Source organism: Pristiophorus japonicus, chromosome 10 (genome assembly GCF_044704955.1).
Source record: "Pristiophorus japonicus isolate sPriJap1 chromosome 10, sPriJap1.hap1, whole genome shotgun sequence".
Classification (NCBI taxonomy): Eukaryota; Metazoa; Chordata; class Chondrichthyes; family Pristiophoridae; genus Pristiophorus; species Pristiophorus japonicus.
Genome location: NC_091986.1, coordinates 116,516,994 through 116,543,751, shown reverse-complemented (window position 1 = coordinate 116,543,751; position 26,758 = coordinate 116,516,994). Strand labels below are relative to the sequence as shown.

The 26,758-nt window shown below is 42.5% G+C and overlaps 1 protein-coding gene across 9 annotated transcripts in view; it reads right to left on the bottom strand.

Annotated features, from left to right (window-relative positions):
- Positions 1-26,758, bottom strand: part of LOC139275073 (synaptotagmin-like protein 2) — a 144,370-nt gene that overhangs the window by 4,221 nt on the left and 113,391 nt on the right. For 8 of the 9 annotated variants that reach the window (XM_070892035.1, XM_070892038.1, XM_070892037.1 and 5 more), the window contains 6 exons: positions 25,514-25,683; positions 22,647-22,749; positions 18,327-18,488; positions 13,894-13,969; positions 13,725-13,815; positions 10,109-10,314 (listed from right to left, as the gene is read on the bottom strand). In XM_070892035.1, coding sequence (XP_070748136.1) covers positions 10,109-10,314; positions 13,725-13,815; positions 13,894-13,969; positions 18,327-18,488; positions 22,647-22,749; positions 25,514-25,683 — 808 coding nt within the window. Of the gene's footprint in view, positions 1-10,108; positions 10,315-13,724; positions 13,816-13,893; positions 13,970-18,326; positions 18,489-22,646; positions 22,750-25,513; positions 25,684-25,863; positions 26,028-26,758 lie in introns of those variants that run through there. The other variant, XM_070892040.1, reaches the window with a different exon arrangement.

Genomic DNA, 26,758 nt, shown 5'->3' with positions numbered 1-26,758 from the left:
CTGGCACCTGAAGTGGAGTTCCTGGGGAGAAGAATCGCGGCGGACAGCCCACCGATTCGAAGACGGAGGCAATCGAGAACGCACCGAGATCACAGAACGTGATGGAGCTGCGGTCGTTTCTAGGACTCCTGAACTACTTTGGTAACTTCCTACCGGGTTTCAGCACATTGTTAGAACCACTGCACGCCTTACTGCGTAAAGGAGATGAATGGGTATGGGGTAAAAGCCAAGAAAATGCCTTTGTAAAAGCTAGAAAATTGTTATGCTCAAACGAATTGCTTGTGTTGTATGATCCATGTAAGTGTTTGGTACTAGCATGTGATGCGTCGTCGTAAGGCGCCGGTGCGTATTGCAACAAGCGAATGAATCTGGGAAATTCCAACCAGTTGCTTATGCATCCAGGGTCTGTCCAAGGCCGAGAGAGCCTACAGCATGATTGAAAAAGAAGCGTTAGTGTGTATCTATGGGGTAAAGAAATTGCATCAATCTCTGTTTGGGTTAAAATTTGAATTGGAAACGAACCATAAGCCACTAATATCCCTGTTTTCCCGAGAGCAAGGGGATAAATACTAATGCATCGGCCCGCATCTAGAGATGGGTGCTCACGTTGTCCGCAAACAACTACGCCATCCGCCACAGGCCAGGCACAGAAAACTGTGCCGATGCTCTCAGTTGGCTGCCATTGCCCACCATGGGGGTGAAAATGGTGCAGCCCGCAGATTTAGTCATGGTTATGGAATCATTCGAGAGTGAGCAATCACCTGTCACAGCCCGACAGATTAGAACCTGGATGAGCCAGGACCCTTTATTGTCCCTAGAAAAAATTGTGTGCTTCACGGGAGCTGGTCCAATGTCCCAGTGGAATTGCAGGGAGAGATAAAGCCATACCAGTGGCGCAAAGATGAAGTGTCCATACAGGCAGACTGCCTTCTGTGGGGCAATCGGGTAGTGGTCCCCAAGAAGGGCAGAGACACTTTTATCGGTGACCTCCACAGTACCTACCCAGGCATCGCAATGATGAAAGCGATAGCCAGATCCCACATGTGATGGCCCGGTATCGATGCGGACTTAAGAGTCCTGCATGCACAGATGTAACACATGCTCGCAGTTAAGTAATGCACCCAGGGAGGCACCACTAAGTTTATGGTCATGATGCTCCAAACCATGGTCCAGGGTCCATGTCAACTATGCAGGCCCGTTTTTGGGTAAAATGTTCCTTGTGGTTGTTGATGCGTACTCCAAATGGATTGAATGTGAGATAATGTCAGCAAGCATGTCCGCTGCCCCACTGAAAGCCTGCGGGCCATGCTTGCCACGCACGGACTACCTGATGTCCTTGTGAGCGACAATGGGCCATGTTTTACCAGGGCCAAGTTCAAAGAGTTTATGACCCGTAACAGGATCAAACATGTTACATCTGCCCCGTTCAAACCAGCATCCAATGGTCAGGCAGAGAGAGTCGTGCAACTGAAGGCACACTGCAGACTCGCCTATCCTGAGTTCTGCTTAGCTACAGCACTCGCTCACTGGGATTCCACCTGCTGAACTGCTCATGAAAAGGACACTTAAGACAAGGCTCTCGTTAGTTCACCCTTATCTATATGAACAGGTAGAGAGCAGGCGGCTTCAACAAAGTGCATATCATGATAGCGCTAATGTGTCATGCGAAATTGAAATCAATGATCCTGTATTTGTATTGAATTATGGACAAGGTACCAAGTGGCTTCCCGGCACTATTGTGGCCAAAGAAGGGAGCAGGGTGTTTCGGGTCAAACTTTCAAATGGACTCATTCACCGGAAACACTTGGACCAATTCAAACTCAGATTCACGGACTATCCTGAGCAACCCACCTTGGACTCTACCTTCTTTGACCCCCAACATACATACCAGTGGCAACCGACCCAGCGGTTGGCCATGAAGCAGAACCCATCACACGCAGCAGCCCAGCAAGGACAGCTGCACCACAGCCCAGCGAGGACCCAACACACGATTCACCAAAACCAGCATTTGCACCGGGACTATCAACCAGGGAAAGAAAGGCCTCAGATAGACTCACTTTGTAAATAGTTACACTGTTGACTTTTTTTTTGGGGGGGGTGGGCGGGGGGGGAAAGGAGTGTTGTTATGTATGTAAACTTGTATATACCTTGTACTGCCACCAGAGGACTCATCCCCTGGAGTCCCAAGGGATCCCACAATCCCTTGGGAGCACAGGTTCTTAAGGAGGCCTCACAGGCTGGAGAAGCACTCTGGAGACCTGCAATACAAGACTAATGTCACACTTTACTTTAAGCTCACAGTATCCAGTCAGATTCTTTATTCATACACCACAATCCTAACATAGACTGGTATCATAATAGTGTAAAGGGCAGAAAGGGGGAAGAATTTCTGAAGTGTGTTCAGGAGATCTTTCTTGATCAGTACGTTTCTAGCCCAACAAGGAAGGAAGCATTGTTGGATTGGGTTCCTCAAAATAAAGTAGGTCACGTGGAGCAAGTGCCAGTAGGGAACAGTGATCACAGTATCTTAAAGGTTTAGATTAGCTATGGAAAAGGACAGGGAGAAATTTAGACTATAAATTGGAGGAAGACAAATTTCAGTGGATCTGGCCCGGGTAAATTGAAATCAAAGATTGGCAGGCAAAATCATAATCAAACAATGGTCTGCCTTTAAAGAGGAGATATAGTTCACGTACAGCCCAGGTACATTCATTCCCATACGGGGGAAAGGTAGAGTAACTAAGACCAGAACTCTCTGGATGACGAAAGAGATAGAGAGTAAGATGAAGCAGAAAAAGACCGCATATGACAGATGTCAGGTTGAGAATACAAGTGAGAATAAGGCTGAATATAGAAAGTTAAGAGGGCAAATGAAAATGAAAAGAGGCACAAAGAGAGAGTATGAGAATAGATTAGCAGCTAACATAAAATGGAATCCAAAACTCTTCTATAGGCATATAAATAATAAACGGGTAGTAAGAGGGGTGGGGCTGATCATGGACAAAAACGGAGACCTACTCATGGCAGCAGAGAGAATAGCTGAGGTATTAAATGAGTACTATGCATCTGTCTTCACCAAGGAAAAAGTTGCTGCCAAAGTCATGGTGAAAGAGGTAGTGGAGATATTGGATGAGATAAAAATTGATAAAGAGGAGGTACTAGAAAGGCTGTCTGTTCTTAAAGTTGCTACATCACCAGGATTCGATGAGGTGCATTCTAGACTGAGGGAGGTTAAAGAGAAAATCGCAGAGGTACTGGCCATAATCTTCCAATCCTCCTTAGATACAGGGGTGGTGCCAGAGGACTGAAGAATTGCAAATGTTACATCCTTGTTCAAAAAAGTGTGCAAGGATAAATGCAGCAACTACAGGCCAGTCAGTTTACCCTCGGTAGTGGGGAAGTTTTTAGAAACGATTGTTAACTTTGTCCCTGACTGACTATCACTTGGAAAAGTGTAGATTAATTCAGGAAAACTAGCAATGATTTGTTAAAGACGAATCATGTTTAACTAACTTGACTGAGTTTTTTTGATGAGGTAACAGAGAGGGTTGATGAGGACAATGTGGTTGACATGGTGTACATGGACTTCCAAAAGGGATTTGATAACGTGCCACATAATAGGCTTGCCAGTAAAGTTGAAGCCCATGGAATAAAAAGGACAGTAGCAGCATCGATAAGTAATTTGGCAAAGTGAGAGAGTAGTGGGGAATGGTTGTTTTTCAGACTGGAGGAAGGAATAGTGGTGTTCCCCAGAGGTCAGTACTAGGACCACTGCTTTTCTTGATATATATATTAATGACTTGGACTTGGGTACACAGGGCAGATGACACAAAACTTAGAAGTATAGTGAACAGTGAGGAGGATAGTGGCAGACCTCAAGAAGATATAGACAGGCTGGTGAAATGATGAAATTTAATGCAGAAAGGTGTGAAGTGATACATTTTGGTAGGAAGAACGAGGAGTGGCAATGAATTAAAGGGTACAATTCTAAAGGGGGTGCATGAACAGAGAGAACTCAGGATATATGTGCACAAATTGTTGAAGGTGGCAGGGCAGGTTGAGAAAGCGGTTAAAAAAGCATACAGGATACTGGGCTTCATAAATAGAGGCATAGAGTACAAAAGCAAGGAAGTTATAATGAACCTTTATAAAACACTGTTTCGGCCTCAACTGGAGTATTGTGTCCAATTCTGGGCACCACACTTTAGGAAAGTAGTGAAAGCCTTAGTGAGGGTGCAGAAAAGATTTACAAGAATGATTCCAAGGATGAGGGACTTCAGTTTTGTAGATAAACTAAAGAAGCTGGGATTGTTCTCCTTCGAGCAGAGAAGGTTGAGAGGAGAGGTGTTCAAAATCATGAGGGGTCTAGCCAGAGTAGATAGAGAGAAACTATTCCCATTGGCGGAAGGGTCGAGAACCAGAGGACACAGATTTAAGGTGATTGGCAAAAGAACCAAAGGCAACACTAGGAAAAACCTTTTTTATGCAGCAAGTGGTTAGGATCTGGAATGCACTGCCTGAAAAACTGGTGGAGGCAGACTCAATTGTGGCTTTCAAGAGAGAATTGGATATGTACCTGAAGGGAAATAATTTGCAGCGCTATGGGGAAATGGTAGGGGAGTGGGACTAGCTGAAGTGCTCTTGCAGAGAGCTGGCACGAGCTCGACGGGCCGAATGGCTTCCTTCTGTGCTGTAACCATTCCATTATTCTATGATTCTATGAAGCAACTTCAAAGCAGAAGATTGTGGTAGCTGAATAAGGGACAAGGTGGAATGAAAGCAGTGAGAGAACAATGATGGGGGGAAAATTGCAGTCGGAAGCTTCCTTTGGGCGAACACCTTTGACTGGAATTTTTCTTTCAAAAATACCTAATGGTCCCAGAGGAATGCAGGATTGCGATCGCAGACCTAGTTTTGCAGTCCAGCGTACAGGGACATATCTTCTAGGTACATATTTGTATCCTGGGATCACATGGGCCTGGACCACCAATGAACATCTAGTATTCTCATTGATAATAATGGGAACTCCATTTGTACGAGCTCCCATTACTATCATAGAAACATAGAAACATAGAAAATAGGTGCAGGAGTAGGCCATTCGGCCCTTCTAGCCTGCACCGCCATTCAATGAGTTCATGGCTGAACATTCAACTTCAGTACCCCATTCCTGCTTTCTCGCCATACCCCTTGATCCCCCTAGCAGTAAGGACCTCATCTAACTCCTTTTTGAATATATTTAGTGAATTGGCCTCAACAACTTTCTGTGGTAGAGAATTCCACAGGTTCACCACTCTCTGGGTGAAGAAGTTCCTCCGCATCTCGGTCCTAAATGGCTTACCCCTTATCCTTAGACTGTGACCCCTGGTTCTGGACTTCCCCAACATTGGGAACATTCTTCCTGCATCTAACCTGTCTAACCCCGTCAGAATTTTATATGTTTCTATGAGGTCCCCTCTCATTCTTCTGAACTCCAGTGAATACAAGCCCAGTTGATCCAGTCTTTCTTGATAGGTCAGTCCCGCCATCCCGGGAATCAGTCTGGTGAACCTTCGCTGCACTCCCTCAATAGCAAGAATGTCCTTCCTCAGGTTAGGAGACCAAAACTGTACACAATACTCCAGGTGTGGCCTCACCAATGCCCTGTACAACTGTAGCAACACCTCCCTGCCCCTGTACTCAAATCCCCTTGCTATGAAGGCCAACATGCCATTTGCTTTCTTAACCGCCTGCTGCACCTGCATGCCAACCTTCAATGACTGATGTACCATGACACCCAGGTCTCTTTGCACCTCCCCTTTTCCTAATCTGTCACCATTCAGATAATAGTCTGTCTCTCTGTTTTTACCACCAAAGTGGATAACCTCACATTTATCCACATTATACTTCATCTGCCATGCATTTGCCCACTCACCTAACCTATCCAAGTCGCTCTGCAGCCTCACAGCATCCTCCTCGCAGCTCACACTGCCACCCAACTTAGTGTCATCCGCAAACTTGGAGATACTACACTCAATCCCCTCATCTAAATCATTAATGTACAGTGTAAACAGCTGGGGCCCCAGCACAGAACCCTGCGGTACCCCACTAGTCACTGCCTGCCATTCTGAAAAGTACCCATTTACTCCTACTCTTTGCTTCCTGTCTGACAACCAGTTCTCAATCCATGTCAGTACACTACCCCCAATCCCATGTGCTCTAACTTTGCACATCAATCTCTTGTGTGGGACCTTGTCGAACGCCTTCTGAAAGTCCAAATATACCACATCAACTGGTTCTCCCTTATCCACTCTACTGGAAACATCCTCAAAAAATTCCAGAAGATTTGTCAAGCATGATTTCCCTTTCACAAATCCATGCTGACTTGGACCTATCATGTCACCTCTTTCCAAATGCACTGCTATGACATCCTTAATAATTGATTCCATCATTTTACCCACTACCGATGTCAGGCTGACCGGTCTATAATTCCCTGTTTTCTCTCTCCCTCCTTTTTTAAAAAGTGGGGTTACATTGGCTACCCTCCACTCCATAGGAACTGATCCAGAGTCAATGGAATGTTGGAAAATGACTGTCAACGCATCCACTATTTCCAAGGCCACCTCCTTAAGTACTCTGGGATGCAGTCCATCAGGCCCTGGGGATTTATCGGCCTTCAATCCCATCAATTTCCCCAACACAATTTCCCGGCTAATAAGGATTTCCCTCAGTTCCTCCTCCTTACTAGACCCCCCGACCCCTTTTATAACCGGAAGGTTGTTCGTGTCCTCCTTCGTGAATACCGAACCAAAGTACTTGTTCAATTGGTCCGCCATTTCTTTGTTCCCCGTTATGACTTCCCCTGATTCTGACTGCAGGGGACCTACGTTTGTCTTTACTAACCTTTTTCTCTTTACATATCTATAGAAACTTTTGCAATCCGTCTTAATGTTCCCTGCAAGCTTCTTCTCATACTCCATTTTCCCTGCCCTAATCAAACCCTTTGTCCTCCTCTGCTGAGTTCTAAATTTCTCCCAGTCCCCAGGTTCGCTGCTATTTCTGGCCAATTTGTATGCCACTTCCTTGGCTTTAATACTATCCCTGATTTCCCTTGATAGCCACGGTTGAGCCACCTTCCCTTTTTTATTTCTATGCCAGACAGGAATGTACAATTGTTGTAGTTCATCCATGCGGTCTCTAAATGTCTGCCATTGCCCATCCACAGTCAACCCCTTAAGTATCATTCGCCAATCCATCTCAGCCAATTCACGCCTCATACCTTCAAAGTTAGCCTTCTTTAAGTTCTGGACCATGGTCTCTGAATTAACTGTTTCATTCTCCATCCTAATGCAGAATTCCACCATATTATGGTCACTCTTCCCCAAGGGGCCTCGCACAACGAGATTGCTAATTAATCCTTTCTCATTACATAACACCCAGTCTAAGATGGCCTCCCCCCTAGTTGGTTCCTCGACATATTGGTCTAAAAAACCATCCCTTATGCACTCCAGAAAATCCTCCTCCACCGTATTGCTTCCAGTTTGGTTAGCCCAATCTATGTGCATATTAAAGTCACCCATTATAACTGCTGCACCTTTATTGCACGCACCCCTAATTTCCTGTTTGATGCCCTCCCCAACATCACTACTACTGTTTGGAGGTCTGTACACAACTCCCACTAACGTTTTTTGCCCTTTGGTGTTCTGCAGCTCTACCCATATAGATTCCACATCATCCAAGCTAATGTCCTTCCTAACTATTGCCTTAATCTCCTCCTTAACCAGCAATGCTACCCCACCTCCTTTTCCTTTTATTCTATCCTTCCTGAATGTTGAATACCCCTGGATGTTGAGTTCCCAGCCCTGCTCATCCTGGAGCCACGTCTCCGTAATCCCAATCACATCATATTTGTTAACATCTATTTGCACAGTTAATTCATCCACCTTATTGCGGATACTCCTTGCATTAAGACACAAAGCCTTTAGGCTTGTTTTTTTAACACCCTCTGTCCTTTTAGAATTTTGCTGTACAATGGCCCTTTTTGTTCTTTGCCTTGGGTTTCTCTGCCCGCCACTTTTCCTCATCTCCTTTCTGTCTTTTGTTTTTGCCTCCTTTTTGTTTCCCTCTATCTCCCTGCATTGGTTCCCATCCCCCTGCCATATTAGTTTAACTCCTCCCCAACAGCACTAGCAAACACTCCCCCGAGGACATTGGTTCCGATTCTGCCCAGGTGCAGACCGTCCGGATTGTACTGGTCCCACCTCCCCCAGAACCGGTTCCAATGCCCCAGGAATTTGAATCCCTCCCTGCTGCACCATTGCTCAAGCCACGTATTCATCTGAGCTATCCTGCGATTCCTACTCTGACTAGCACGTGGCACTGGTAGCAATCCCGAGATTACTACTTTTGAGGTCCTACTTTTTAATTTAGCTCCTAGCTCCTTAAATTCATTTCGTAGGAACTCATCCCTTTTTTTACCTATGTCATTGGTACCAACGTGCACCACGACAACTGGCTGTTCTCCCTCCCTTTTTAGAATGTCTATCAATGAGAATACCCCCAAAAAACAAGAAACATAACCCAATAAATAAAAAAACACCTCACATATTTAAAATTAATTGAAATTGAATGTAATTAAATGTTTCAGAAAAAAAAATTTGACATTTTTTAAAATTAGTTTTAATACGGTTAAAAATAAGCTTACCTTAATGGATAGGGTTTTTAATACAAAAATTGATTAAATTCAATTTTTCTATGTTTTAAAACTCTTACGCTGGTAAGCATTTGAAGGACATTCGCTGGGCAAGAGTTGGGCATATAGTCCAATCTCTGCCCAGTGGATGTCCTTCCTGCGGGGATGTGTTGCGATCTATCAAAAGAAATTTTGATTTGACAGATCTCAAAAGATGGTTCTTGGCGCATGCGCATCACAGGCCGAGAACCGGCATTTGCGAGGCCTCTTCGGGTGCGTGTGTGCACCCAGCGTCTGCACACAGAGGCCGTAATTTTCGACCCAATAAGTCCAGAGTTAGAAGAGCAGAGGATATATTTAGTGACATGAAATTGGAGATCATTACTGACATATGGTGAGGTGAGACTATCGAGCGAGTTAAAAGCAAGGTCAAGAATTGTGAAATCAACTCTGGAACATGAAGAGCCACTGGAGCTTGGAAAGGCTGGAAATTATTGCAACTCTCTGCTCTAAGTACTATTCCCACACAAGATTGATGAGCTATCTTTGTACATGAACTACTCTGGAATCAGTGGACAGTGGAAGTCCTTTTTGTTCAGGCTGATAGATGGTGTCAAGCAAGCCCATTGCCACCAGGACATCAACAAACACCCACTTTGAAGGAAGGCGCTATTAATTAAGACAGACTGTTCAAATTTTAAAAAATACATGCATATGATTTTTTTTTTTTTTAAACATGTTATTGTAATTTAGAGTCTTAGCTCAATGAACCAGCCATGTGCCTAACAGTTTCAGAAAGCTTTGACCAAACTAATGGACATTGCATGTTTGTATTCTGAGATCACCTGTGTGCGTACCAGAGATTAAAATATGGGCAAGCAGTCAGAGACCCTCCACGGCAATGTTACATATCCTGGGCTTGTACACAATTGATTTTGCCAGACGAAGAGGTTAATCGACTAGGAGTCCTCCAACCTGCTTGCCATGCACACCAGGTAAGCAAAGACAAAGATAGTTGGGATAGACTGTAAACAAAAATGGAGGAACAGCTCCTTCAGTGAAACAGTGGCTACAACCTCTGACACTGTGGGAACAAGTGGTAAATGGTATTATCCTGTCACAAGGCAGCTCACAGTAAAGTCACCCTGCATGAAGTAGCTAATTGTACTAAGTGCATTTTCCAGTACCAATTAACCTACAGTTTTGTTTGGAGATTTTGTCGTCACCTGATGGGGATTGCATTCTAATCTTGAATGCATTCCCTGGCACTGCATCCAGTATTTAAAACAAATATAAATTGCAATTTCTGATTTGTAGAATTGTTTGATGAGTTCTAAGGCTGTGAAATTTACAACAAGATAATTACCGATCAGCTGAAGTAGATTACAATGAAATTCAATCGATTTTATTTTGAGCCTCCATGTCTCAAAGGCTATTTACCTGTGCCAAGGCCAATCCTCATTCCTCCAAGAAAATGATTCACCAGTTTGTCGTGGTCCCAGACTGAAAGTTCAACACATGCATCCTTGAGATCTTCAGTCCTGAAGCCATTATAAACCATGGTGTGATTGAATGTGGGGTTTCTATTTTTCTTCACAACCCGAGTCTTCTGACGGCTTTTTCTGCTCGTGTTTGGAAGGATGTAGCTAGCAGGGAAAAAAAAGAGGCGCAATTTACAGTAGTCTCAAAAGTTTCTATGATCTCAAACACCTGGGTTCACTGTCGAGAAAATAATTGGTTTTGCCACACTCTCCCTGTAAGATTGCAATAACCAAGTTAAAGTTGTTGTCAATGACGTGACTAAGTCAAAAAGTCTGATGTTTGTTTAGCCTTTGGAACTAGTTTTCAGTCAGTTAAGGATCAAATATTATTTATGTGAGTCGTAGGTAAGATTTTGTTCTAAATAGTGAAAAATAAATAAGATAAACTAGTAGTAAATATTGAAGACATAAAAATTGGGGAACGAAGCAGAGAAAAAGTTTTAAAAAAATTTGCTGAGGAATTTCGATTATTTACATTTTCAATTATCACAAGAATTTCCAAAAATAATGGCAGGCCAATAACACTAGAGGATGCTAGTTTTTTTGTTTCAGGTTACAGTCCTCCTGCTGGCAAATTATGCTGGCACTGCACTGCTGATCAGTCAGCTCACCATTTCAATGTAATCAACCACTACTCCAACTATTGGAACTCGCACAGACCTGAGAAGGCCAGACAAAAGATTTCTCCTGATAGAAACAATCAACTTGCACCTGCAGAAAATTTCTAATGCAGCAAAACATCCATTTCACAAGTGGTGTGAAACACATCAGGCTGGAGCTGAGAAAACAATTAAGAGGAAATGACTAAACTGTTATCTAAAGTAGTGGGTTTTGAAAGAATTTTAAAGATGAGAGATGTAGCAAACTAGAGGGGTTTAGGAAGAGAGCTTAAATGTGCAGGGATGTGATGACTTTGCCACAGTGGTAGAGTGGACTGGGTAGGGTTGGGGCAAGGGGAAGACAGACTGGACCAGTCAAGAGCGGAGGGTGCAAATTGATACAGGAGGAGGAAGAGATTGCAGAAATGCAGCGAGGCTATGGAGGGATGCCAAGAGATAAATGAGAAAAGTTGCCAGAGGGTGTGAATGAGCCCCGAGGGAAGAAAAGAAGGCTAGGGCCTGACAGTGAGCACCAGAGAGCAGTCAGGCAGAAGAGTGACTAAAAACAGGAGCCGGTGACGTGGAAAATATATATATTTTTAAAACCCTACATATACAGTTTTAAAATATGTAGAATGTAAAATTATATAAAAAGAGTGGCACATAAAAAATTACTTACCTCAAGAAAAATAAGTTTGCAACAGAGTTGAGAAAAAACTTCAGAAATTTGCTCCACACAGCCATCTTGGAAGCCAGAGCTTGCAATTACCTCACATAGTTGACACAGCAAAGTTGAATGGGAAACGTTGATAAATAAAGTTTGTGAACAGCCTACCAAAGATTTTTTTTTAAACTTGTACAGGTGGAGCGTCTGAAATCCAAAAACCTCGGGACCAAGGCCGTTCCGGATTTCGGAACATCTTTTTCGACCTCTGAGTGCAGGAGGCTGATTTCCTGTTAACTTTCAGTGCATTTCTACGTGACATTGACTTTCAACTGGGCATGGTGACTGCTTGCTAACAAATGACGTCTTTACTTGCCGGATTTGGGTTCTGCGCTTACTGGTTCCTAAAGCTTGTTAGGTCAGCTTGGGTCGGGTGAGGTCGGCTCCGGTCGAGGTCGTGGGGCTTTGCGATCCAATCGCAGCTCCCGATTTGCGCGGTTTAATTTGGGGGCAGGCAGGGGCAGGCTGATTTGGGGAACTGCAGTGTGCGTGCCCGGTTTTTGGATGGCCGTTTGGGAAGTGCCGTTTGCAGAGTTTCGCCGGGGTCTTGCGCCGGGGCGTGCAAGGCTGGAGTGCCGCGGTCGCCGTGCTTTGCAGGTTTGGCGCGCTTGTGTTCTGGCCGAGGGAAGACACCCAGGCGGGTGGGGGGAACCTGCGTTGCAGACCCAGGAGCAGCGGTGCCTATGGGTGTGAAAACCTGGAAGAAGAGGTACGCTGGAGTTCTTGTTTTTTCATTCCTGTGAGTGTTCTGTGAGATTTCGATTCTTGGATTTTCCCTGGGGCCGGCTCGTGGTGGTAAGTGGTTTGGCAGGGTAGCCGGATTCCAGAACATTTTCCGGATTCTGGACGACCCCCCTCCTCCCTCATGGATCGTACTGGTGTCGGACTTCAGAACATTACAGATTCCGGAACTCTGGATTTTGGACACCCAACCTGTACTACTATTGCAATTGCAAATGCAACTACAAATATTACAACAGCTTGCATTTATATAGTGTTTCTAAACATAGAAAAATATTCTTAGAGGCTTCACAGAAGCGTAGACAAAATTCTACACCAAACTGAAAAGGGTGATATTAGAAGGGGTGATTAAAACATTGGTCCAAGAGACATACTTAAAGGAGGGTCTTAAGTGAGGAGAGTAGTGGATAGGTGGAGTGGTTTAAAGAAGGAATTCCAGAGTGTGAGGCCTAGGTGGCTCAAAGCATAGCCACCAATGGTGGGGCAAAGAGAAACAGAATGCACAAGAAGCCGGATTCAGGAATGGAGAATGCGGGGCAGGATGTTTGTAGCACTGGAGGAGGTTACAGAGATAGGGAGCGGCAAGGCATGGTGGGACTAAAACACAAAGATGAGAATTTTAAAGGTGAGTTTTTGGAAAACTGGGAGACGATAGTCAGATAAGTGAGTGGTCTTGGTACAGAAAAGGATAGGGACAAAGTAGTTATGGATGAGCTGAAGTTTATGGAAGGTGGAGGAGGGGAGACTGGCCAGGAGAGCATTGGAGTAATCAATTTGGAGGTCACCAAGGCATGAATGACAGAGTGAAGAAGCAGATCTGAATGCCATCAGTGTGCTTCATGATGGCTTCATGTTTGTGAAAGATGTTTCTATGAATCAGGATGTAGATGAGAGAGAGGAAGAGGCTAAGGATTAATCTTTGGGGGACTCTGGACGTGACACTGTGGGGGTGGGATTAGTAGTAATGCTCTATCTGCAATTGGATAGTGAAGTATGGAGTCAAGCAATTTCTGCAGAGATGGACAATGGATGAGCAGTGGTGGAAGATGATGGTGTAGATGACAGTGTCAAGGGCTGTAAGGAGGATGGGGGGGGGGGGGGATAAATAGGATAATGCACCACAATCATAGTTACATGACTTTGGTTGGGGTTATTTCGGTGCTATTGAAGGGTAGTAACCAGGTTAGAGAGATTCAAACTAAGAGTTGCGGTAGAAATGGGCAAGGACCTGGGAGGTGATGTTCAAGAACTTGAGAGAAAAGGGAGGTTGGTGATGTGATGATAGTTAGTGAGAAAAGAGGTGGTTTTGAAACTAAGGTTGACAGTGCCCAAAACCATTTACAATCCCACCTAGAATGTAAAGAGGAAACAGATCTAATAAACAAGCTTACTTTGGAGAAGACATGGTGAAGTATAATATGGTACGTATAATAGTAAAGTAATCCTATTACCATTTAACAAATGGATCCAAACGATTTGCCCTAATCTGTGGTAAATTACTGGCTTCCTTCACCCAAATCTGAACTTCTCCTGTTTTTTTTCCTGTGTAGAGAAACATCAATTAGCATGTTGATACAGCACCAAATAACCATAAATTACTAGATATGAAAGATAAAATACCTCCGGGTGCCTGAGGAATGTACTGGAAAGCCACTTTTAAGCTAGCATTTTCATCCATTCTGATAGCTGAAAGTGTCTGCAAAGATTATGAGCAAGAAAGATCATTTGGTCTACACTTTGTTGGACAATATTTTTGCCCTGACATATCAAAAGCTATGTTCAAAATGTGCAAACATGAAATCATTAAAACTAACCATGCATACAAATACACAGCAATGCATTTATTCAATAGCAAAGACTCTGTGCCAAATATCACCTTGCAAACTCTTATTTGGGAAAAAATACCAAAGATACAGGATTCATTTTCTTAAATCTGAGAAACTTACTTTGAAATAGCTGGTTAGCTAATCCCAACAACACAACTCGAATCCTAAAAGTACATAAGCTCTATGAATCATATCTTCTGGTCCTCAGTCTGTGTTTAATAGTTTATGTATTGTCTTACTGTACTTCATACTCCCAAGTGCTGGAAGTCATCTTCCTAACCATCACCCCTTCTCTGTTATCCATTTGAGTGGGAAAGCCCTCGCTTAGTTCCACTCTTATCTATCCAATCATACCCAGAGCATCTCTAGCAATGGCTTTTCCCCCCACCCCTGCACCATTATCTCAGGAGTCCCCCAAGGATCTATTCTTGGCCCCCTCCTCCTCTTCATCTACATGCTGCCACTTGGCAACATGACTCAGTAACTCAGCAAAGACATTGCATCAGGCTCCATATATACGCTGATGACACCCAGCTCTACCTTTCCACTACCTCTCTCGACCCCTTAACTGCCTTTATGTTGTCAGCCTGCTTGTCTGACATCCAATTTGGACACATATCGCTGGTTTTTCATCATCTCTGGGTCAAATTCCTGGAACTCCCTACCTAACAACATTGTGGGAGTTCCTTCGCCAAGTGGACAGCAGCAGTTCAAGAAGCTGGCCCATCATCACATTCTCAAGGGCTACTAGGGATGGGCAATAAATGCTGACTCTACCAGTAATGGCCATATCCTGGGAATGAATAATAAAGCAAATTCTAGGTGAGCAACAGCATCCTCCAGTTTTGTTAAGTTAGTTGGTGTCATTATGGGAACCTGCATTGGTCTCACTTATATCTTCTTTTCATAGAAGGTGTGGAACTCTATTCTAATGCAACTTACAACCCCTCCTGGACTTCTTTATCTGTTACATTGAGAACAGCATTGGTGCCGCTTCCTACTCACACTTGGATCTTGAGAATTTCATTAACTATGGTTCCAATTTCCACCCATTACACACTTTCATGTGGTCCCCTTTGACTCTTCACTCCCTGGACTTCAATCTATCTAAACAGTGGTTGACCATGTCTGTTCATTTCTTGGGCCTTTTCTCTCACAAAAATATCAGGGTTCTAATTGTCCTTGCCTTTGCCATGGAAGACCACCATCTACAATATGGTCTTATCACTAAGCACATCTTCTCCTCCTCCTCTCCCTACCACCCTCCTCCACGATTTTCAGATCTCTGTTCCATCTATTTCTAGCTGCTCTTTCATGCGACTACAGCAGATGGATGCGTGAAAGTTCAAAGTGACAGGGTAGAAAGTCTTCGGAGTGGGCATCGCATTTGAATCTTTAGGAAACAGTCTGTCAAATTTCTGCAGCCAAAGTGAACAGAGTCCTGGGTTGTATTGACCAGACTGTTCAATATAAAGCTAGGTCCATGATAGCAGGTATATACAAGGTGTTGTAGGAGGTAGGCACCTTTAGAATATACCAGAATACTAGGCATTAGGCACCTGCTAGATATATCTAAACGCATATAAGTTTAAAGTGGCCACACATAAAATGGCTGCCCAGGCATGATGGGAAATCAGGTAGTCAAGCTGTGAACTGTTGAATGTTCAATGACCGAGCAATAAACCTGTGAGGCCCACTATAGGAATGCCTTGGATGCAGGATAAGAATAATGAGGAGAGAACCCATCTCCCGTATTCAAGGCCATAAACCAATTAATTCCCCAGGAAGAAAGAGATAAGAGAACCCATCTCCTGTAAATAAGGTTATAAACCAATTATTTCTCCAAGAAGAAAGAACTAGTGAGAGAACCTATCTCCTGTAGTAAAGTTATCAATCAGCCCAAGCTGACAAGAGACGAACACATGGTTCCTGAGACATAAGGGGAATTCTATTGGGTTAAAAGAACCTATATGTAATCTATAATCGTTGTGATTGGCTTGTGTCCAGCCGTGATGGGCTGTGTAACTGTAGTAAACTGTTTGTAACTGTTGTGAAACATATAAAAGTGAATGTAACCCTTTGTTCTGTGGAGAGAAGCCTGGACTCAGTCTTGTGATTTCCTCCCCGCTAAGCGTAATAAAGGCCGCATCAGCATTGGAACCGACTCTGAGTGTTGAGTGATTCTTCTGAGAAAACACTAACGCTAACACAAGGCATTGGCAAGACCTCACCTGGAGTATTGTGTACCCTTTTGATCCCCTACCTCAATAACAACATTTTGGCTTTGGAGAAGGTACAGAGAAGGATAATGTGGATGACTGACAACCTGAGTACATTGAGCTATGGAGATAAGCCTTGTGCATTGGGTTTAGATTCTCTGGAGAGGCACAGACTTACAGGGGATCTAATTCAGATCTCTAACATTAAAGGAGAGATTTGTTGAGCTGATGGGGTCAACAATTTAAGTTGTAGCAGGGAGTGAAGTTGGATGATTTGAAATTTTATTTCTCATAGGTGTTGTTCGATTTGTCGAATGGCATTCCAGATGTGATAATAAGGACAAACTCCTTGCAGTCATTCAAGAAGGTGTTAAGATGCACTCTGGAAAACTAAGATCACAGCTGAAGGAAAGTAAGGTATTAGGTAATAACCAATGGGATGGAGTCTGTGTGGCCTGATTGATCACCTTTGAGAGACTGAAGAGAAGACTTTGACAGAGGTTCATGAACTGGCTATAGGTCTCTGTTTATTTGCCTCTCAGGGAATTGGGGGGAGGAAAGAACAATGGAAGGCTGGAGACATGCGGACAACTCCCGTAAAAATAGGTCAAGCACACATCAGTCTGAATGCCTTTTTTCATACTGAGTACATAATATAACACCTGTGCAGTCGCCTCGTCGCACACCATTGTCCACGCCTCAAATACTCCTTCAATTTGAAATGGCAGTTTGTTTATATTTTGACCAATATAATGTACTGTATTTTCTGCTCAGGTGTGGTCTCCTCTACATTGAAAGGCATGTTCGGTGAGCGATTTTATGAACACTGTAATTCTATCCACAAGAATGACACTGGGCTCCCTGTGGTCAGCACCTTAACTCCTCCTCCCATTCACATCGTGGCCTCTACATCTTTGGCCTCCAAAACTGCTCCAAGCAGTTTCAGAACAAACTTCAGGAACAGTATCTTATCTCTTTCGCTGGGAACTGAAACATTCTGGTCTGAACATTCTGCTTAGTAATTTCAGGCTTAATTTATATCCACCATTTTTATCTAGAATCCTCCATTTGTATCTAGAATATTCTCTTTTCATTTCAGATTTTAGATGTCAGCCATGGATCAGTGGTAACCTCAGTCAGAAGGTTGTGGGTTCAAGCCCCACTCGAGACATAAGCACATAAACTAGGATGGCACTTCAGTGCAGTACTGAGGGAGTGCTGCACTGTTGGAACTGCTGTCTTTTAGATGAGATCTTTAAATATGCTCCTGTCTTCTTTCTCAGGTGTATGTAAAAGATCCCATGGCACCATCTGAAGAGAAGCAGGGGAGTTCTCCCGGTGAAAAGGTCAGCATTTATTCTTTAACCATAATTGCAAAAAACAGATTATCTGGTCATTGTGAGACCTTGCTGTGCACAAATTGACTGCTGCATTTTTGCTACCTTACAATAGTGACTGCACTTCAAAAGTAGTTAAATAACTGGAATGCTTTGGAGTGTCCTGAAGTCGTAAAAATCGTAAATGCAAGTTCTATGTTTTCTGTATTTGCAGTTTTTATTTCTTTAATTTCCCCAATTATTTCACCTTTTTATTTGTATGGGCCTCTACCATGCTTTTACCAAAGTTATTCCTTTGTTCTTTTAATACAATTCCATTGCCTCACTGGAGATGAGATGATCCTTTGTATCATTTAATAATTTACCATTGCGGGTCACACAAGCCATTAACTCCCTATCCGTGAGTGGAGTATGATGTTTCTTCACTATCCAATTTTTCTCTCTCTTTTTTCAGTCTTACTAAAATACTCGCTTATCTTAGTTTTTATTACTGATGGAGTATATACCTGAAAAGTTAACTTTTTAAAAATTATTTTTTTCTTTACAGAGACTGATATGCAAAGTAGTTACAGAATTCTGGACTAATATTTCAGATTTCCAACAATTGCAGCTTTTTTTTCCTTTTTTAGTTTGTACTATATAATAATTTATATAAGATTATTGTAAATTACCCTTGGTTTCAGGTTGTGCCAGTCCATTTTCTTGTTGCTCCAATCCCACTTTTCCAATTCTATTTCTACTTCACCTAGAAAATTGTTGCGTCCAAATGTGTCATTGTGCCAGACAGAAAGGTTCAGGGTCTGAGCCATCAAGGAGGCTTTTTCAATTTTATACTGTAACATGAGAGAAAACACTTAACCAGAATAGGAACAAAAAGTTAAACATATGGGACTAGAATTTCTCCAAAGCCCACCAGCGCCCGACTGATGCCCAAAAAACTGCTAAGGCTGGGAAGATTATCACCGGCGAAAACTTCCAAAATTTTTTTTTAAATCCGCCCAGCGAAAAACCATGGGCCTTGTACCCCCACTCTCGGCAAAAAAGTGCAATTTAGGGTAGATTGAGCGGTGCCTAAAGAAAATGGGTGAATTTTTTTTTTTTAAATCTATAAAAATTTACCCCGAGGCTGCAGGTTAGGCCTAACACCAAAATAATAAAAATAATTAAAAAAAAAAACCTAACTAAAAAATCCAAAACACATTCCCAAGGCACTTTTAAATTAAATCACCCCAACAGATTTTGAAAATAATTAGTAAAAAAACCAATCACTTACCTTTTTCTTGCAGACCTACTTACCTGCCGCCCAGCACCACTGATCCTCGACGGCGTTTTTTAAAAATATACTTACCTTCGGGTCACCGCTCAGCCAAAAATCACGCCAGGGCGATCTGTGGATGGTGCACGCCGGCGGTCCGCTCCCCAGCGGGACTTCGAAAGCACCGGCGTACCTCAGGTAAGGAATTTTCTGCTAACCTGATTTCCACAATGGCCAAAGAAACCGGGCGGTAAGCCATAGGAAATTCTAGCCCATGGTCACCACAGTGTACAATTCCATGAAGAGATAATTCTTAGACATTAAGTCAGGAATTTAATCATGTTTCATTAAGCTAAACATCAAAAAATTCTTCAAACTTTTGCATATTTACTGCTATTTAGTTCATATTTACAATTCTGAAGCCAAAATAAATCAACCACATTGTGGAAGATGTTCAGGAATTAAAAAGCAACAGAAATATTTTTTAAAAACTTTTAGAAAAAAATATGCAACCTATTTAATAATAACAGCAAGTAATGGACCAAAGTACTTTTCTAGTCATGGCCAATTATTTTTTGCATCCTAAAAAGGTATTTTATAATGTCTCATCTTTTTAGATTTCCCTCTTTCTGAAGAGATAGTAGCAAAGTGGCTTGCTTGTCCCTCCATCCCCATTATATACCTGCCCCGTTTTCCTGGGTTAGGATTACGTAGGCATACAGGGTGGGGTTAAGGCAAGATTCTGCCAGCAAGAGGGAACCTACCACTGCAACGGAGGGAAATCAGAAAGTGCTGCAGCAGGAATAGGGCTGCAGTGCCAGAAGACCTCCGCTACTGCACTTAGAGGGTGGCTGAGCCCCAAAGACTGAAATCTACACTATTAACTAAAGAGGCCAAATTGAAGGAAAAGGAGATCACTACAAGACTCTCTGCTTCCATCCTAGCATGTCAGGGACGTATCGCCACTACCTCAGGGACTGCTACTCGGCTTCTCCTGGCACACCCAGAGAGTAGAAGGAATAGAGGTAGATACAGGAAATCTGCTGGGATACTGTACCACTAGTATTTGTGTGCAGTGGGAAGGAAAGTGGTGGCTAGCAACAGCCCTGGTGGAGGTGGAAGAGAAGCAAAATTAAGGTCAAGTCATGGAGGCAATAGTAGGCGTTGCTGCTTAATTAATATCGCATCCAATGTCAGGCGAGATTGTAGAGGAAAATTCAGCCAATTATGCTTTGACCAAGAGAGTAGTTTTGTAAGTAGGTTCCAAGCATCCGCTACTCAGCACTCGGGAGAGAAAGTAAATGAAAATGACCCAGGGCCATTCATCAAGATTTCCACTGCTAAAAATCTTAGGTGTGTTCCTTATGCTCAACTTTACAGTTTCACCACAAGCAGCAAATAGGAAAGATCTTTCTCTCTCCTCTCAGCAAATCTGCACAGCTCATCTGCAATAGCATAGAACTCACTATAGGAACAGGAGTAGACCATTCAACCCCTGAATTCTGTTCCATCATTTTATTAGATCAAGACTGATCTATACCTCAACTCCATTTATCCACCTTTGTTCCACATACCCTGATAAATTTACATTGCAAAAATCCATTGATCTCAATCTTGAAAATTTCAATTAGCTCAACATCCACAGCCTTTTGAGTGAATATTTCCACTATCCTTTGTGAGAAAAAATGCTTCCTAAACATGCATCCCTTACAGGCAGAGACAGGAGAAATTATAATGGGGAATAAGGAAATGGCAGCGACATTAAACAAATAGTATGTATGAGTCTTCACAGTAGATGACATAACAAATATTCAGGAAATATTGGGGAACCAAGGGTCTATTGAAAATTAGTATTAGTAAAGAAATAGTATTGGAGAAATTAATGGGACTAAAAGCTGACAAATCCTCTGGACCAATGGCCTACATCCTAGCGTTTTAAAAAGAGGTGGCTACAGAGATAGTCTGCATTGGCTTTCATCTTCTGGAATTCCTTAGATTCTAGAATGGTCCTCATGGATTGGAAGGTAGCAAATGTTACACCGTTATTCAGGAAAGGAGAGAGAGAGAAAACATGAAACTATAGACCCAACATCAGTAGTGGGGAAAAGGCTAGAATCTATTATTAAGGATAGGGCTTGAAAGGGTAGATGCTGGAAGGATGTTTCCCCTGGCTGGGGAGTCTAGAACTAGAGGTCACAGTCTCAGGATAACGGGTTGGCCATTTAGGATTGAGATGAGGAGAAATTTCTTCATTCAAAAGATGGTGAATCTTTAGAATTCTCTACCCCCGAGGCCTCTGGATTCTCAGTCGTTGGGTATATTCAAGACAGACATAGATAGACTTTTGGCCATTAAGGGGATCAAGAGATATGTGGAGGAAGGTAGAGTTGAGGTAGAAGATCAGCCATGATCTTATTGAATGGCAGAGCAAGCTCGAAGGGTCAAATGTCCTACTCCTATTTTTTATGTCCCTGATTTCACCCCTAACTGATCTAGCTTTAATTTGAAGATTATGCTCACTTGTTCTGGATTCCCCCGACAAAGAAAATTATTTCTCTGCATCACCCTATCGCATCCCTTTATTATTTTAAACACCTCGATTCAATCCCCCCTCAACTGTCTAAACTCATGGGAATATAGACCAAGTTTATGCAAGATGTCCTCATAATTTAACTATTTAACGCTTAGTATCATTCTGGTGAATCAGCACTGTACTCTCACCAAGGCCGTTACATCTTTGCTGAGGTGCAGTGCATATTTAGTTGTCATATCTCTACTGTCATACTGTGAAACTTACTTGGAACATTGAAGTAGTACAGGTGCAGCGCCTAAAATCTGGAACCCTCGGGACCGAGGCCGTTCTGGATTCTGGGCTTTTCCGGACTTTCGATTCGCTTTCTGACGTCACGAATCCGGAAACACTCGAGCCCAGGTTCGGGTATTTCTGGATTTAGGAACGTCAGAAAGGAGGGGGGGAATTCCCGCTGAGGAGCTGTTGGGGCCATCCGGCCCTGTTGAGGAGGATGTCGTCGGGCGGGCCGGCCCCGCCGAGGTACTCGAGTGGGCCCCGCTGAGGAGGTTGTCATCGGGCAGAGACCCCCGCCGAGGTGGTGTTCGGGCAGGCTGGCCCCGTCGAGATGTTAGCGTCGGGCAGGGGGCCCCCCCCCATCCCCACCCGAGGTGTTGGCGTCGGGCGGGGCCACCACCCCCCCCCAGAGGACGTGTTAGCATCGGGCGGGGACCCCACGAGGACGTGTTAGCGTCGGGTAGGTCCCCCCGAGGAGGCGTAATCGTCAGGCGGGACCCTCCCGAGGAGGTGTCCGGACGAGCTAGCGAGGAGGCCCCGAGGTAAGGGCAGCGGCGGTGAGGCCCAAGGTCGGGCAGCGGCGGGGCCCCAAGATGGCAGGGTTGTCGGGTCCAGATTCCGGAACATTTTACAGATTTCGGACGACCCTGCCACCGCTCGTCCTGGAGTCTGGACTCCGGAACATTCCGGATTCTCGACGCTGCACATGTAAAATAAATTGATATAATCTTTGAGGCTTTCTGACAAGTCATTACTAGCGGGTCATTCACCAGTAAGCGGGCTAAAAATACATCTGAATTTGAAAATTTCATTTGGGTTCATTATTTATTGATTTATATTTCAAAATGAAATGAATTAAAAATACTCTGACAAGAAGTTATTCACAGCTAAACACAGTAAAGCATGGAAAAAAATGATGACCTCTCTTACCCTTAGTATTTCATTGTAGACTGGATTCAAGGTTTTCTTTTTCACTGATGTTTTCCTCTTACCCATTTTAATTTTATCTGGAAGCAGGTAACTTTTCACATATCTAAAACAACCCAAGACATATAATGAGATAAACGTGAACAGATAGATTGCTGTGATCTTTCAACTGCTGGAGTGTGCATTTTAATCTGACCCATTCCGATCACAAGATAATTATGGTTGAGGAAAGCCATTTTGCCCTTCATAACCCATCCAACTAAAGAGATCCCAGAGTCTCTTTCTTCCCCGCCCCCGCCACAATTTCAGCATCCAATGGTTTAAGATTCTAGGAATTTTGTCTCCATTCTTGGAAGTCGATTCGATAGATTGTATCGATTCTATAAATAATTTGTTAATTATTTAATGTGAAGAAACATTTCCTAACACCAGTCTGAATTTATCTTTTACTAGCTTGAATTTGTATCCCCCTTTCCCTACACTCTTAACTGAATTTAAAGTAATATTCCAGGTTTATCTTTTCCATTCCTCTATTTTATATATCTCTATAAAATTACCTTAGAAGCAACCTTTCCAGGATGAAAAGCACAAGACTCTCCAGCCTTTTCTCATAGTTCAGCCCTTTTACACTAGAGGAGATCAGTGCGGTGGTTCTGCTCTGTACTGCCTCGTGTTTAAACGTCATCCTTATATTCCAGTGACCAGAACTGGGTGTAGTACTCACATCTTATTTTTATTTTTTTAGACTCATCCTTCAGCATTATAAAGTGAATGACATCATCAGACAAGGTCAACCCTCAAAAAAGCAACCAGCTAATCAGCTGCCCAACACGGAGCAGCAGTGATGAGCTGCTTAAGGATGCAGTGTGAGAGCATTGCACAATCTGGTCAGGACTTGTACTCTACTGTTTTGACTATGTGGCTCAACATTCTATTAACTGTTAATTGCAGTTCTGCTTTGGTTGGAAATGTTGACTCTCGAATTTACCAAGGTTACTAGGTCTCGCTGGTTTCATCCAAAATCATTCATGGAGTGTGTGTCGCTTACTTTTCTTCTTGTGCATACTATTTTACACTTGTTTGCATTCAATTTCATCTGCCATTGTTCTGCCCACTTACATATTTTACTCGACTCATTCTGTAATTTCTACCTCCTCAGAATCCATTAACCCTCCTAGTTTGGTATCATCATCTGCAAATTTGACCACTTTGCATTAAGCTTATGAATCCAAGCCCTTTATGTGAGAGTTAGAAATAGTATTTGTCCCAACACCAAGTTCTGGGACACCCCACTCAGTCCTCCCCATCCCAAAATCAGAAACAAGTACTTGTTTTCTTTATTCTTAAATCACTCACATCCATTCTCTGGATTTATCCTGAATCCCTATCGCTTTGATTTTAACTCGTAGCCTTTTGTCTGTAACTTTGTCAAGGCATTTTGGAAGTTGAGCTACATCGCATTGTAGGGGTTTCCACAGTCCAACTTGCGATGTCACGACCTCAAAAAAGTCAAGGTTAGGCAGGATCTCCCCCTTCTGAATTTATGTCGACTGCTATTTTCTAGGTAATAGTTTAGATAATCCTGTAGCTTTCTGCTGATAATAGATTCCATTATTTTAAACAGTATGCAGTTGCCTGAAGTGTTGAAAGATCATCAATCTGAAATGTAATACCGTTTCTCTCTCCACAAATGTTGCCTGACCTGCTGCGTGTTTTTAGTTTAGAATGCCGCAATCCACAGTATTCCAGTCTACTGGTGCCTACCTTCCCAGTGTCCATTGACTCAGATATAATGATTGTCAATGCCTCAGAAATCTTATGCCTGATCCCTCTCAGTAGAATCATAGAATTATACAGAAGGAGGCTGTTCATCCCATTGTGCCTGTACTGGCTCTTTGAAAGAATGATCCAATTAGTCCTAATCCCATGCTCTCTCCCCAGAGCACTGCAATTTTTTTCCTTTTCAATTGTATATCCAATTCCCTTTTAAAAGTTATTAAATGTGCTTCCACCACCCTTTCAGACAATGCATTCTGGATCATAATAGTTCATGAAACAAGAGCAAACCGCTATTCAAAGAAGGAAGATTGAGTGTGCATCCACTATCCCAACAAAAGGTACTTGGCAATCAGCATAAAAGTACCAAGCAATCTATGTCCACTTGGTAAAATGAGTCAGTGGGATAAAGATTCCTCGAATGATCAACATCAATGCTAGTGTATAATCTCATCCTAAGACATTTGTTAAAAGTAATTTGAGAAGGATTTTGCCCACAGATTGTGCATCTTTGTTGCGCAGTGATTTCTGCATCTATAACATTTATCTGATTACTTTAATTCAGTTCCAAATTAACATTGAGAGTCCAATGCCACCAGGACAAATACAAGTGTCCTCCTCATTGCAGAAGAATGAGTGCCCAATCAAATAAGTATGCATGCATGATTTTAAGCAACAGTTTGGTTATCACTGTCAATAAGGCAGGTGATGTCCTGAAGTTCCCACCAATCATGAAAGACTGCAAGAAAACCAGTGAACACCACATAATCATACTCCAAAGGTCACCCAGTTGTACTCTAAGGCTTTGACTAGCAGCAAGGATTCGGCTAAATCAACCCTGGTGATCCTACACATTCTGATTTCTTGAAGTTCTTGAAAATCATTTTTCTCCCTGAATGAGGACCCTCAAGATTAATTAGCTCAGCACATATCTTAGATCAAACCCGAGATCTTTGTCAGTATGACTCAGGTACATACTGGATAAACTCCATGGACCATCACAGAAGCCTAACATTATGTTTGAAACAGGATACATATATAGCTACAAAAATGGATAGTGCAGGTTGAATAATAATTTTAAAAGATTTACTAACGGATCAGATCGATTTTTCTTCTCTTCAGCAGCAGCTAGGTCTGAGCAGCGTACCACAAAAATATGGAACTCGTTCAACTTGTCAACATAATCCAATGAAAATTGAATTCTCCCTCTGACATCAATGTTTCCAAAGTCACCACTGTAGATGCTCATCATACTTCCACTAACCTGTTCGCATTCAAACAATAATTAAATATCTAAATAATCATTTATCAAGAAAATTGCTTACTTATATCGTGCAAATATAGCTTACATTTTCTCAGATCATCCACCCATTATTCCTTCAGCATTTTTGCTGCTGTTTTTCTCAAATATTTATTTCAGATTCAGTTACCATTAGACCTATTTAAAAAATGTTGACTGACTCATCTTTGAAACTGATCTATTTTAATGGGGTCTTGAAAATGAGAGAGATTCAATAATTATGTGAACAGCAAGAAGAATGTCACAAAGTATAGCTTCTGAATCATTGCTCCCATCACCACTACGGAAAGCACAACGGGATTGGCAAGCTGTAAAATAATTTAAAGAAAAATTGGCAATCTTGAATGAAACAGTAAAAAGAAAATGGGCATTAGTATTAGTTTTTTGTATTCAGGGGAAGAAAATGCCACTCTGCCAGAGAAAAAAACATCAATGCAGAGAAATGTAGATACAGGTATTTAAACACAGCTCCATTCTTCCACATTTCAATCAATCAGTCCCTTTAACTATCTTATTGACCTTCAGATCCAATGATTAAATTTAAATGCTCTGTAATTGGTTTTGCGAGAGAGAACATGGAAAAATTGAACTACAAATAGACATTTTCAATTGAAAGTCTTTTTTAATACAATCAGGTCATTATATATTAATTATATTAGGAGAAAAGAATTACATGGCCACTGAACAATTTTACATCTCTGCGTCATTACTAGAGCTACGTGACTTCACTGGCATGGTTGATGATTATTACAGTCTTACTAATAAGCCACTTGATTTTCTAAACTAAGAACAAGCAGCTTTGCTTTCCTGCTATCCTGCCAGAGTTGGAATTTTAAATATTGGTGGGCCAGGCAAAGTCCAAGATTTCTCCTTTTCCTATCTACAGTCTGACTCCATTTTCCAGACAGTGCACTGTGCAGCTCCGAGTAAGAGGACGTAGCACAGACTGCATTGCATAATTTTTTTTTGCTTGTCTTAAATAATGAATTAATGCAACATCTTGAAACCCTGGTCTCTGAAACAAAGCTAAGGAAGGAAG